General features: G+C 30.7%; 1 protein-coding gene across 1 annotated transcript in view; it reads right to left on the bottom strand.

Moving 5' to 3' along the window:
* Positions 1-4,866: 4,866 nt before the first annotated feature.
* LOC124360448 (pleiotropic regulator 1) overlaps positions 4,867-15,057 on the bottom strand; it is a 38,607-nt gene continuing 28,416 nt past the window's right edge. The window contains exons 5-8 of the mRNA XM_046814087.1: positions 13,081-13,199; positions 8,620-8,821; positions 6,388-6,519; positions 4,867-4,989 (exon numbers count right to left, since the gene is read on the bottom strand). Of these exons, the coding sequence (XP_046670043.1) occupies positions 4,930-4,989; positions 6,388-6,519; positions 8,620-8,821; positions 13,081-13,199 (513 nt within the window). The 3' untranslated portion in view covers positions 4,867-4,929. The remainder of the gene's footprint in view (positions 4,990-6,387; positions 6,520-8,619; positions 8,822-13,080; positions 13,200-15,057) is intronic.

The following is a 15,057-nucleotide window of genomic DNA, read 5'->3' as shown; positions in this document are numbered from 1 at the left end:
ACACATGAAACCTAACTTTACTTTTGATTTTCTTTGCATTAATGTCAAGGAGTTATGTGAGGAGCAACAATTTGAAGCTGCAGCGGTGGCATTCCCAGACCTTAATCTGATTGTGGTTGCAGTGTACCGTGCCCCAAACTCTGACATAAATATTTTTACTGACAAACTTGAAAAATGTATTTTATTTATTAATAAGTCTTATAAGTACAAAAACAGCAAAGTTGTTATTGCTGGAGACATTAATATTGACCCTAGGAATAGTGATCTTAAGATTAGAGGTTTCTTAGATAGGCTAAGGTCTTATGACTTTTTTTATTTAAATTTTGAGCCTACCAGACATAACTCTTGTTTGGACAATATAATTACTAATTTTCACTATGAAGATGTAGACTGTAAGGTAACACAGCCTCATGGTGGTCTCATGGTCTCATGCTACCTTACCAAATGACTGTAAGGTAGCATTTGGGATTAATATTAAGTATTAAGCCTAATACTAGGCATCATGGTGGTACTGGTACTGACAGTGCAAAGGGACTGAATAGTGAGAATAAATCTTTTAGGCTACTGAATGATTCCACTGTAAATAGTTTTAGGGTCATGCTCAATAATATTAATTGATTAGATTTGCTATTGCCTTACAATTTGGTTGAAGATGCATTTGATTGTTTCATGGAAACTTTAAAATACTATTTTGATATTTGCTGTCCAATTAAAACTAAGCCTACGCAGCCTAATGATGTACCGGTAACTGGAGTAATGTCTCATAGTATAGATAAGAAATGGTATACTGTTGAGTTGAAAAATATTAGATCAATAATGTTAATATATTACAATAAGTCCCTTGTTAATCCTAACTACAAAATCAGTTACTTGAGGTTAAAGCAAATTTACAGGTCTCAAGTTAAGATAGCAAAAAAACAGGCAAATGAAAACTATATTATGAATGCTACAAATAAATGTAAAGCAGCTTGGCATATCATTAACTCTGAGTGTGGAAGGCTGTCTAATTCAACAAATAAGTATGATAGGCCTATACCTATTTCTGTCAATGCTTTGAATACTCATTTTATAAATGTAGGAAGTAGGCCTAATGTTAACAGTACTATAAGTCATGATAATGTCTCTGATCCTATTGATATATTATTGTCAACATGGAATGCACCTTCTCCAAATGTTTTTAAATGGAAAGAAGTTACTGTGGATCATGTAAATAAAATTGTAAATAGTTTAACTAATTCTAAAGCTCAGGATGTCTATGGCATGTCTAATTTTGTTCTAAAAAAGATTGTTACTAGCATAGTAGATCCTCTAACTTTCCTGATTAATTGGGTTCTACATGAAGGTACCTACCCTAAGTGTTTAAAAATAACAGTTACAGTACCAGTTTATAAGAAAGGTGATAGGCAGGATGCTAATAGCTATCGACCTATTTCGCTCATTCCTGTAATATCTAAGGTGATTGAAAGTGCAATAAAAAGTCAACTAGAATGTTATTTTGAAGCCAACAAAATGTTATCCCCATCTCAATATGGGTTTAGGAAAAACCTTTCTACTATTAAGGCTGTGGAAGATGTTGTATCACATGTAATGAGTGGTTTTGAGGCCAAAAAAGAAACATCTGCTGTGCTATTAGACCTAAGTAAAGCTTTTGATGTTGTTCCTCATAATGTTCTTATTAAAAAACTACAATCTTATAACATTAAGGGAAAAGAATTATTGTTAATGGAGACATATCTGACTGATAGATATCAATTTGTAAAAATTTCTGAAGAAAAATCTGATGTTTTAAGAGTTTTAAGTGGGGTACCTCAGGGCTCTGTCCTAGGCCCTTTTCTGTTTGTGATATTTGTCAATGATCTACCTGCTTTTATCCCTGATAAATGTATTTTATATGCAGATGACATGACACTGTTAACTTCAAGCGCTAATTCTGAAACTAACTGTATTGTTAAAAACTATATGGTTGAGAGATCTAATCTATGGTTCTGTGCCAATCAATTGTCTGTAAATAGTAGTAAAACAGAGGAAATTGTATTTAGTTTATGTAACTTAGATGATAAGACTGTGAAATTGTTAGGAATTACATTAGACTGTAAATTGGGCTGGCATCATCACACAAGTAACTTGTGTACTCGCTTATCTAGAGTAGTTTTCCTACTAAGTAAGCTAAAACAGTACACAAATGACAGTTTAGTCATAAATGCATACTATGCCTTTTTCCACTCGCACATATTGTATGGCCTAATCCTGTGGGGAAATGCCCCTGGTGCAAAGGAGGTTTTTAAATGGCAAAAGCGAGCAATCAGATGTGTTTCAGGTATTGGCTTTCTGGATAGTTGTAGATCACATTTTACAGAGCTAGGCATACTTACTGTTCCCTCAATGTATATTCTCCAATGTCTGATCTATGTTAAAGAACATTTGGATGAATATAACCTAAGAGGTAGTTGCCATGAGCATAACACTAGAAATAAGGGCCTAATTGATTGTAAATATGTTAGACTAAGTAAAACACAACACAGTTATGGTTACATTGGGGTCAAACTGTTTAATAAGTTACCATTAGCTGCTAAGAATGTTACTGTACATAATTTTAAAAACGTTTTACAAAATTGGTTAAAAATTAAAGCCTTTTATTGTGTTGAGGACTGGGAAACTGCTGACATGAGTGACCTTAAGTTTTAACAATACATAGCCTACCATTCTAGTCTAATATTTTGTATGTTTTATGTTGTAGGCCTTTATATTTATATTTATATTTTTAGCATAGAGTAAATTTTATGTTCCTATTTGACAATGTCTATTACAATGTTGTATGTTGTTTAATGACAATAAAGAATTGATTGATTGAACTAGGTAATTGATCATTTTCTGTCTCGTCTTAATAATATGTGTATAAAAATACTGACTATTATTTACTTTCTTTTATATTTTGTCTTATTATTATGTATTTTTTAATTTGTTTAAAAATACAAAATAAAATAAATTACAAAGACGATGATTTGTTCTTACTAAATAAGTCTGCTATATTAGTCTTTCTGTTTAAGCAAATCCAATTTAACAAAATACAAAAACTTACCTTTTTGGACAAGACTATTGTAAAATACCCACCAGTCAAAGAGACCCAATTTTACACCAAGAATAACATAATGCAAAATGCGATGCAACAAGATGACTGTGGCAGACGCCTTAAAGTGCAGAGCCAGATTAGGAGTAGCCAACATTACTCAGTATAAAATTGTAGTGAAGGTGTTAACTACACATAATACAGCTCAACAGGTATTATACAGTAGTTTAGCATGTTGAATGCGGACCGTCTTAAGGCACTAAGCAAGAATGAGAGTAGTTGGTCTCACTCAGTATAGAGCCGCAATTAAGGTGTATTAAATTTAAAATTATTGAACAATTGTGCATTACGGTTACTGTAATACAGTGTATATTGTTTTAAATAATGAAAGTGCCAGTTTTATATATTTTCAGTACCAGTTCCTAACTTTTACAAATTGGCTAATTTCATTGTTTGAACCAATAATTGATTTTTATCTGTATCAAGCTAATATTGATAGCAATTCTTTGATATCTAAAGAATGAACTACTTCCTGCCTCTGATTCAATTTAGCCCGATAGACTATTCTCTTATGCATGAAAATTATTCTGTAATTTAGCATTTCACACATGATTCCTATACTAATCTTATTACATATTGTAAAACCAGTAAATGATGTTCAAATAAATAACTGGAACAATATAAAGCTACCAATAATCTCATTTTAGTTTGGATCTTATTAAATTGGTAGTGGTTATGTTTCAGACATTTTATTAACCCTCCGGCTGGCACGCATTTGAGCCTTGACTGGCACCCTGTTTTGAAGCTTCGTGCAGAGTTTTAAATTTTTTATCCTGTACAATTAATTATTGGAGAAAACACAAGTGTTATACATCAAATTACTCTGCAGAATATGTTGTACAATATAAACATAATTATAATTTGACTTACCTGAATAATGGTGGATGTTTGATGGTCAGAACTCAACACTTTTTTTTTCAAAAAACTTTTTTTTATATTAAAAAAATTAAAAAAAAACTCAAAATTAATTTTATTTAAAAATCTAAAATATGCATAATGTTCAATTACTTATGCAAAAAAAGAAAATACATAGTTATAAACACTTTTATTTACAAATAAAATTACAATTGAAAAAAACAAGACTATATATAAGCACTAACAGTTGCCGAGTCGCGTCACTCGGAAGTAGTCGGGAGATTTTAGCGGCCAGTAAAAGAACAAATATTCATATATATATATAAAAGTGAATACATTATTAGAAGGCTTGGGATCTTGTGATTAAAGTGATATAACTTTTATGCGATTCGAGAGGTAATTATCGGAAGTATGACGTAATTAGTAGACGATGTTTAATGAGTCGTATATTACGACTCTGCCAGTTCACGGCGGGAAAAAATGAGTCGTAATTTACGACGTTGCCAGCCGGAGGGTTAAAGGTGCCACTTGTTCAGTTATTTGCCACTCATATCTGATTATGATCTTTAATGATCACTGTTCAATAACTATCTTACATAAAAAAAAAAAATAATAATAATGGAGTTGCAGACTCCTTATTCAATTTGTTATAATTTAACAATCAGTTGCTATGGTATCGTTAAATGGAACTCAGTATTCATAATGTGATAGAGTGATCTTGTTCATTAAAAATTTAACTGACAGGGTGATCTGGTCCTACATATGATCTCTTCCAGTATACTAAATATATTCGTATAATTTATCACATTAAACTTCCTTCAGTGGAGTATTTCACCTACCTGGAATAAAAGGAATTTCTAATAATCAAATATGTTACTACTTAATAAATGAAAGTTCTTAAATTAAAATTTATTACAATTAATTATAAAACTGCAATTACAAATAAACTAATATTTCCTTCTCTTCAAAATTTCTGGGCGCCAATGGATAGGATGAGTCTCTTCAGTCTGAAAAATAAATAATAATTAATAACAATCCTTATGTGGTAATTCTAGATAATAATATGAATGCACATAAAACAGGAGAACAGCTATTGAGTTAGACCCAATAATTTCAACTAAAACCAGGTTAGAAGTTGTAATAAACCCTTTTTGTTTGCCATGGCTGTCATTCCTATGGCAGGTGATTAAAGCAAGCTATTTAAAATTATAATAAAATTTGTCTGTCACATTCTCACATTAAGTAGACTTAAGTTCGGTGGATAGTGAAGGTCATCGGGTGTTGTGGAAATCATTATAAATACAGATTTATTAACAAGTTCATTATAATTTAGATCAATAGCATAACCAGTATGCAATATTATACACCTTGAAATACATTAATTTATATACTTTAATGCTTTTTGACCGCATTTACTTGAATTCAATCTTCTAAGTTTAATAGAATACTTTCATGCAGAATTAAATTAAATACATGAATTTTACATGTTCCATACATAAATAAACATAAGCCATATCAACATTATAGTCATAAAGTTCCTGAAATGGATTAAAATATACAACCAGAATACTCAATGTTGGGAAATTTGTTTTGCAGCTATTGGTACTACTTCTGGGGAGAGAATATTCGTAGTGTTGGTATCGCTAAGTTGCCATTGTGGAGAGTGTTTTCATGTGTCTGCAAGTTAACCTTCCAGATTTTAAAAATTGGCAATTAGTGAACAGTGATCTAACATTAAATTCTGTGTTGTGATTCACAAGTCATCTAGTGTGACTCTTGAGTTGTTAAATCATGCATTCAGAGATGAGACGATGAAGAAAATTTAAGTTTATGAATGGCATAAACGTTTACTTTCATAAAGGTCATGTAAACATTGAAGATGACCCTCGTAATGGGCGATCTTCAACTACAACCAATAATGAAAACATTGAGCAAATATAGCAAGTTGTACAAGAAAACAGAAGACTAGCGATTGACAAGATTACATCTGACATTAATTTATCACATAGTAGTGTCAACAGCATCCTTCATTATCAATTGAACATTTTCTTAGATTTATATTATTATAAATTAAAAGTAGATTAGGGAGCTTAACTAACTGCAGTCTTCAGTTTGCTACAGGGTAAAAATTTAGATTTTGAACTAAACCAATTTCTATTAAAACACATTTGCCTCTAACAAATAGATGATCTTATACAAACATTATAAGTTTATAGAGTATGTATGGTTTTTCAAAATTAGATTTATTTTTGAAAACAGATGATTTGTATGAAAACGGTAATTATATTTTCTTAATTTTTGTAACCAGGCCTTAATTAAACAACAACAAGGATGATATGTGAATGTACATACGTCCACTTGTTATATTTAACACAATTATTCTATAAACGAATTTAAATACTTACAGCAGATTCATCTTCTTTGTATATTTTTATCGTTTTGTCAGCCTCTGTGGTAATTAACCTGCTTCCACTTTGGTCAAAAGTCATGGAGAACACTCCGGACTCACTATCCATTGATCCTGGTTGTACTGGAGCCTGGGCAGGTAATGTTGTGCAGTTAATACAAAGAATTGAATATCACAACTGTAATTATGTTTTACAAAATCCTATAATGTAACTAAACATCACAATGAACCGTTATGTTAACAACAAAAATATTTAATATTGTAACGTTTTTGTCATTATAATAATGATTTTTAATTGCAAGACAAAATTGTACTTATTTACATAGCATACATACTGAATCATGTACACTGACATGTTCTTTACAATTTCTTATACAATGAACAAATAAATCGCCTTTTTTTATCTCTTCAGATGACACTAACTCCAGATTTCAGGAATCAAGTCTGTGACAACATCAGATTTCAGATGAAAGATGAATGGAGCTGAGCTCAACATTCTCATCTATTTGTCAACATGTTTTGCACTTTTATTGAAAGTGATAAAGGATGAAGTTACTGCTCATCTACAAAGTGAAAAAGAAAAGGCAACACAAGATTTTCAACTGACAGATTCAGGGTTAAATATTTTTTATTTGGAATTACTTTTTATTAGCATAATTGTTATTAAACTAACAACTGGTTGTATATATTCTTATACAACTGATTTTATTTAAAATAAACCTTTAGAAATGTTTATTTCAATAAATTAAAAATATTATACAAAATTTAAATATGGCTCACCAAGTTTAGTATTTTACTCACAACACATAATACACAAGTTTTGTACTATTCACACACAATTTAGGTGAAAAAGCATATACAAACTAAAACTTTTACCTTATTATTTCACCTTTAAAATGATATTACAATGTTAAAACAATATAACCAGACTCATGAATTTATTATTTTGTGGAATGATCAGTCATACAATTTGTTTACGTTTCATAAGTCATAAGTCATAAACCTTTATTGTCTGTAAGCAAAACACATAAAGTACATGCAATAGACAACGTCAATGGCCATCAACATATAGATTGATGAGATACAAAACAATACAGTATTTTGATTAAAATTTAAAGCATTTACAAAAAGTTATAAAGATTTAAAAATTCACAAAGTTAACAAAGATAAAATTTACAAATTTACAGATCTAAGGCTAAAAAATTCATTTAAATCATAAAAAGGATTTAAGCTTAACCAATTGTAACATTTGAACTTAAATAGTTTAAAATCTAAGAGTTTACTTTCATTGTGCAACTTGTTAAATATTTTCAGACTTACAATATAAAAGCTATTTTTACATTTACTTAACCTACTGTATGGCACATCTAACTGGAGTTGATTTCTGGTATTGTGATTATGTACATCAGATCTATGTACAACTAAACCTAAATTAAAATTCCTCTTCAGGTTTAGCTCTTAGTTTACGCTTGTCTTTATTAACCATGCAACAGAACAAAATACTAATGACAATCACAAATAAATAATAATATCATATTTTAAATACTGGCCTTAGAAACTAATATTGTAAGCAAAACAAGTTAATTTCAGACATTACTCAGAGCAAGTAGAAAAAAGCACTGGCAATCACTTACAACTACTTAAAAATAAAGTATTTTTTGCTTATAGTTGGGACTACTGTACACAACCACAGTACAAATGGTCTGTAGAAAGTGTATTATTACACAATTACCAGTATAAAATGGAACAACCACCAAACAGTGTATTACAAAATACAGAAATCACGTTGAGATTGTAAATGAGTCCAGGTCCGGTTTGCATTACAACTGCACAAGAGTCATGAGTCTAGGCCAATGGGTTCAAATGAAACTTTCATGCTGTCTGTATACTAAGCCTTAAAATGATTTACATCAAATATAGTATTTATATGCCACATAATTTTAAAAGAAACTCACATCTACAAAATGTAAATGGGTCTATGTGGTGTAGCAGCACCGTGGGAGCCAATAGTCTAATATAAAAGCCAATAGTAATTCCTAGAGAGCTGAATCATTCAACTATAAATAACTAGTGTAGTTGATATGTGTAGTTCACCAATAGATCCTGATCTTACTCCTTTGGCATAATTTTTTTGTGTTGATCTCTAATCCACTTTTGTACATGACTTTTAACTTTTACATTTGATTAAAATTAAGAGCCATGACTTCAAAACTAAGTGTGTAGGTTTTACCTGCAGCCTTTGGAAGTTGTATCCTGTCCGCCAATCCCAGCAGTAAAGGGTGCCATTGTCAGCACCTGACACTAACACACCTTCAGGGTTGATTGCTAGGCAGTTGACTATTGCATTGTGGCCAGACAGGTTTTGTATAAAGTTGCCTTCTGGACATTTCCATTGTTTTATGTTGTCTGGGCTCGCCGATGCAAACATATATCTGAAATATTATTCAAATTTATTATTATTATAATTTATTTGTTAATTCCACATTATTTACGACACTTTAAGTTTAGATGAACAGCAACATGTCATCTCTCCTTCTGTTGTTTTGTACTTAAAAATGCAACACACTTTATTTTTTAATTTTGCACAAGCTGTATAAATAATGATTTACGAATTATATTTTCAGTTCTAAACAGTAAAATATACTATTAAAATTATGTTTGATGTGAAATGGAAGGCTTTTTTTAAACAAAACAGGTATGTGAAGTTGTTTGGTCAACTATATAACCCCATATCACTTATGGATATAGGTTATATATCTAAATTGATTGTCTTATTAACTATGTTAAGTTTTCCTGAAATCACATTATTGTAATCATCCTCAAATAACCAATTAAAAAAATTCTTCATTTGTTCACTGATCATAACCCCAAGATCAATATCATCTGTTTTAAAACTGTAAACTTAACCTTAGAAAATAGTTTAAAAAACAATAAACGTCTAAAACTACATTCTGACTTTGTTTAACTTTTGAGTTCATATAAAGATTCACAACTCAGAAATGGTATTAAACATAGCATTATAATATTTCATGTTATGACATAACAAGCATAATAGGACTTAACTTACTACCAAAACATTTTAAACATAATCCAGCTTTTGATATTTACACTTGGGTGGTGGATGTCCAAATATGCAATATTTAAAAAAAAAAAAAAAAAACATTACTTCACCTATGGAACTTAATAAGAGTGAAAATAAATATATTGTAACTTTGGAATAATGCATGTAACAACTTTTTCTGACAAGATTTTGATTGCCATATAAAGTTTTATATGGGGTAGCACAAATCTATAATATTCATATCTCAACTTTTAAATCTCAAGAATAAATGTAAATGTGTTGGAATCCTAATATTAACCCTTTTAACCCCGGCCATTAAATTAAGTGATGTGCCAGAAATCCCAAGCCATTTTCAGACAAAATGTAAGGGTTTTGTAAAAAATTCATAACTCAGTTATTTTTTAAGATATTTAGGTAATTCTTTTTTTGTTTTACTTCTTTATACATGTAGCTTACAGAAATATACAAATAAAATTATTATTTTGAAAGTAGTTTTTTTTACATACATATACATATATAAAAAATAAATAAAAATGAAAAAATTTCAAGTCAATGGAAAACCATATAGATAAAAAATATTTGACACAAAAATACCCATTTACTTTATGATATATTTAATCCTTAATAAAAGGAAACAAAAATTATAGGCCTGCCTTATTTACAAGTGGAGTAACATCAATTTTTGTAAAGCCGTGTAAATTTTTCTTTTTGCCATTTCTGGGCAAGGCAATGTAACAAGACCTTTGAAATTCACAGTACTTAAAATAAACATAAAACCAAAGTTATTTCTGACAAAATAACTAAAACTGTTCATAATCTAAATTAAAAAAAACCTTTAAAACAATATTTACATCACTCAAATCGTCGTCACTTATCACATCCACACCATTTGTAACTAGGTTACTAATTAGTGTATTTTCACTTACGGGAGACTTTGAACGATGTCTTTTACTCATTTTGAAATCAAACAAATAATAAACTAAACTTTAACTTCCGTACTTTACACTGCTTTAACCTAAAACTGTGAAGAAAACGGAATATTCACAACCACGTGATATACAGCTGTCTGCAACAAGCGTGAGCAGTCAGTCGAGACGAACTGCAATTGCTAAGTCACAGACTGACAAAATACGAATTCAAACCATTACAAACTAATATATTTCGATGCAAAATATCTTTGTGCACAAGTCTGTGAAATTTCAAAGCATTTGGTGAAATAGGTGGCCAGTAAAGTAATAAAACGTGCACGTCCGCACTATACGGACGTCAGGAGTTGACGCCATTTCTACGACATCCGTATAGTACGGACGTCGGGGTTAAAAGGGTTAATAACCTTTAAACTTCTAACCTTATAATTTATTGATCATGTTTGTAGTTTTACTCTTTTAGTACCAACCTACATATAAACAGACGTTTTTTTAAAACTACTGAGAAATCCTGTCTGTTTATACAGATTGCGAAAACTAACGAAGAATGCAGACATCCATATATACGGATGTTTGCGGTAAAAATTCTACCATGATAATTTTTTCACCTATTATAAATTTGTTGGTATATAAACAATCATAATGTATATAGATTAACAATTATTGGAAAACCCACCATTTTTGAAATTTATATAGTCAAGCAGGACATGCACCGAGACACGTTCCTAGTAATCCTGAGATGTTTGTATTTTTCTAGAGTAGGAACAACTAAAAACCCGATTTCCAGACAATAGGACAATTAAAATACAGCTTTTATTTGAGAACTTGAACAGTAAAATGACCATTTGGTGTTCCATCAATACATGAAAGGGAAGCACCACAAATACTGGATAAAGAGACATTCTCTGAATGAACTTGAACGATTTACATAAAGAAAAATATGATTCGTGTGAGGAGAAAAGATCATAGGTTTAAAGTTGTCATGAAACAGTTAGTGTAAACATCTTTTTAAGATATATAAATATTTAAAAGGTAAACATAAACTGATTTGGTGGGTATGGGGCTGGAAAAACAAGCAAAGTATTGAGCACGGACTGGATGAGGACTAGCACAGTGGCAGTGGACTGTTCTTCAAGCCTTGGAAATGACGCCATCAATTTGAATGCATCTGGACACCTTGAATCAAAATTTTGGACATCCAGATGTCATTTTTTGGTAACACAATTTACATTTTTTCACATTTTGCAGTTGCATGTTGTCTTACTATTGAACTGACTATTTCGATATAATCATTGATTTTATTATTCAAAGTACTGAATCAAAGTTACTAAGCTTGATAAAAATGATATCACTTTTGATTTTCTCTATAGACTTCCATTGTTGACAAATACTCCAGATTAAGAGCTTCTAAGCTTATGCAATTGCTCTGAGGAAACACTAACAATAAAGACAGAAAACACAAGTTGCTCTGATGTAGATGGTGAAGCGCTGTATAAAGAGTTGAAAATGTTTAGCAGAACTTCGTCTGAAGATATAAAAACCAGTGAAACAGCAGCATAAGATAAAAAAAACTTAGTGGATATTTACCCAAATGTGTATATTGGTTTTGCATGTTATTTCAATTATACCAGTATCTGTAGTCTCTGCAGATTTATAATTTTCATAACTTAAATCGATTAAAAATTACTCTCGTTCAATAAAAGACTTCCTTCTTTGGCTACTTAAGCTACTGATCAAGATATTGACTCAAACTTTGATTGCAATAACTTAATTAATCAGTTTAGTAAATTGTGGAGAGTACAAAAGCAGTTATACAAAACTAAATTTTGACTTGAGATAAAAATGTATTTCTGTATAACATAAGGAACATAAAGTGTGCTTTCTTTTATTTTTAATTAACAAAACAATTGGTATTACAAAATGTATATGTGACAATTGAACTCAATTCAATCATTATTAAGAAACCTGTGTGGCTATTAATAAAAGGCAAGGAAAAAAAATCTAAAGCAAGAATTTTCCAATAATACACTCTACACCAAATTTATAAGATAAAAGGAATAGCCTTCCAACACATCAAATAGTGCATGAAGATGGTACCAGCAATAGCTATGAAGTACTTGAGGTTTGTGATGATGGCGTTGATGGGGATTTGGCTGCCGAAGTAAAAGAAAAAAATTAACACTGCCCATTCTTTTGCTAAATCTACTGATAAAAGAAATGTACTCATCTGCGCTGATAGCCATGGTAAAGATTTAGCATGGCATTTGGTTTTTTTTGGCAGGGAACACACAACCTGGTGGACTTACTGAAGATGTTCTAAAAGTAATAAATGTAAAAGAAGAAAACCTTAGTAAAAGTGACACTTTAGTAGTGGTGTGCGGAAGTAATGATGTGGCAAAAAATGAAGTAGATAACTTTTTTGATATTTTAAATTTTTTCATTAACCCTTAATGAAACAAAGTACCTACCTATTAGATATGACTTGGCACATTGTTCTTTCATCAACAAAGAAGTTGTAAAAACAATAAGCGTCTTAAGGAACTCAATGAACAATAATAATAGCTTAATAAACTCAGTGTATAATGCAATGAGACCTCACTGCTCTTATAATTAAAGTTAAAGGATGTGATATTATGGTTAAGAACCTCTCCCGAATATTTAACCTTAATTAGTTAGGAAGAAAGATTTTTTTTAATGTACTTACAATGTTGGATGGAAAACAACAGATCTCACACTCTTCTTGTGATTGGTGAGAGTTGCCATACTTTTCCCAGCTGCCAAGTCCCACAGGCGAATCGTACAATCATGACTCCCTGTGACTACCTGAAACAAAATTCCATTAGATTAATATAATATACTGAAAATATTTAGTAGACTTTTTAGTTTCCAATAATTTATTCATCAGGAAAAATAATATTTACAAACATTAAATTAAAAAAAAGAGGTAATTGTGTTTTTGTCTTGGTGGCACACCAAGGATTGTTTTATTAGTTACTGCCACAAAAGCTAGTTATTTGATAAAAAAAAGTAATTATACAACAAAACTTTGAACATTTGATGTTTTTGTTTCAAATCCAAAACTGCCAATGCAACATAGATTGCTTTATCATATTTTATCTGCAATAAATTACAGTTTATTAAGCTTGCTTTTATTCATTAGAATAATATGGAATAGAGATATTAGTACGGGAGCTAGCAACGTTTCTAAAACAAGAGATTCCAGGTCAGCTGATTTTTTGATATGCTGTCTTTCTTGCTCTTTCGGTTAGAGTCCGGGCTATCTGGCTGGCTGCGGTAGTGGTTGCGTTTATTAATGCGCATCTTACCTGCACAGGTTAAAAATCCTGGAGTTTAAAAGAATTTTATTATGCGTAATTTTAAATTTTTTCTCTTTAGATAGATCTACCAGACATTAATTTTTTTATTGCCAGACATTTTTTACTGTTGTTAATTATGTGCCATACGCGAAATTTTATTTTTTTTTTATAAAAAATTCAAAGTATTTTAGAATGTCTGTAATTTTTATATTATGTTTATTTAAACCTAAAATAATCTAAATTAATTTACCAGACGATAATTCGATTGTTAAATATATTAAATATAAATAAAAAATATAATGAAAAGTATTGCAGTATGATGCTTTTGGTTGGAGAGAGACAGTTTGAAGTGCAAGAGAGACAGAAAGCGACGGCAGCGCTTCGGCATATGGACAACAATACATGGCGTCAGTCTAAAGTCACATGTTTGTGTTGTGTTTGTTTTATTTGTGATGTCTATTTATTGACTTCGCTACAATGGGCCAGTGGTACAATGAAATGTGTTTTCTGTAAAGGACATAAAGGTAAAATAATTCTTTTCGTGATTGATAAATTGAAGAAGTGCCAGGAAGTTTTGAATATACGTTTGAAATATAAATTAAAGTACAGTGACATTGAACTGTCTACTGAAATAAATGAGACAGATGGATACCACAGACAATGTTATAGCAGTTTTACAGCTTTAATGGCAAAAATACCGTGATTCATCGACTGAAATAGATAGTACCAGTAAATCTATTCCACATAATTTTGTCATCAAACACTCCCAGCAAATATCAGTGATACTATTACGAGTAACACAAACAGTGAAATAGTAAGTGAGATTGCTGCTTCAAGTTTAATTCATCAGACAACATCCATGATTTTGACTTGAGTTTAAATAAAAAAATAATACCGGAAGATGCTGGTGAAAATGTAAATAATCATTGTATGTCAGGACATCCTAGCCCAAGTTTTAACGATGAGGTACTTTCAGAGGATGCAGCTGTAAGTTTAGATAGTCAGAGAATGTTTGGAGATATTGCTTCCACTCTCTTAGCATTTGAGTATCAACGAAAATAACGTTTGTGATGATTATCCTGACGCAAATATTGAATGTGTTGAGGCAGGTCACAATTCAAAAATGTTTGTTTTTATTGTGAGAAAGATCGTAAACAAAATAAAGGAAAACAACAAAATCTTCATTCATCAAAAGATGCAAAAACTTTATCAAAAAACAGTAGCAGTCGTGGGACTGCCGATAGAAGTGAAAACGGAACTATTGAGTTGAGAGTAATTAAAACTATATGCAAAATTATACAGATGTACTGCTACTATAACGTATTGTTGACGTGACTCACAAAATTATACTTATCCAAAAAGCG

This window comes from Homalodisca vitripennis, chromosome 4, assembly GCF_021130785.1.
Source record: "Homalodisca vitripennis isolate AUS2020 chromosome 4, UT_GWSS_2.1, whole genome shotgun sequence".
Taxonomy (NCBI): domain Eukaryota; kingdom Metazoa; phylum Arthropoda; class Insecta; order Hemiptera; family Cicadellidae; genus Homalodisca; species Homalodisca vitripennis.
The sequence above is the reverse complement of the archived record's forward strand: the minus strand, read 5'-3'. Positions and strand labels throughout refer to the sequence as shown.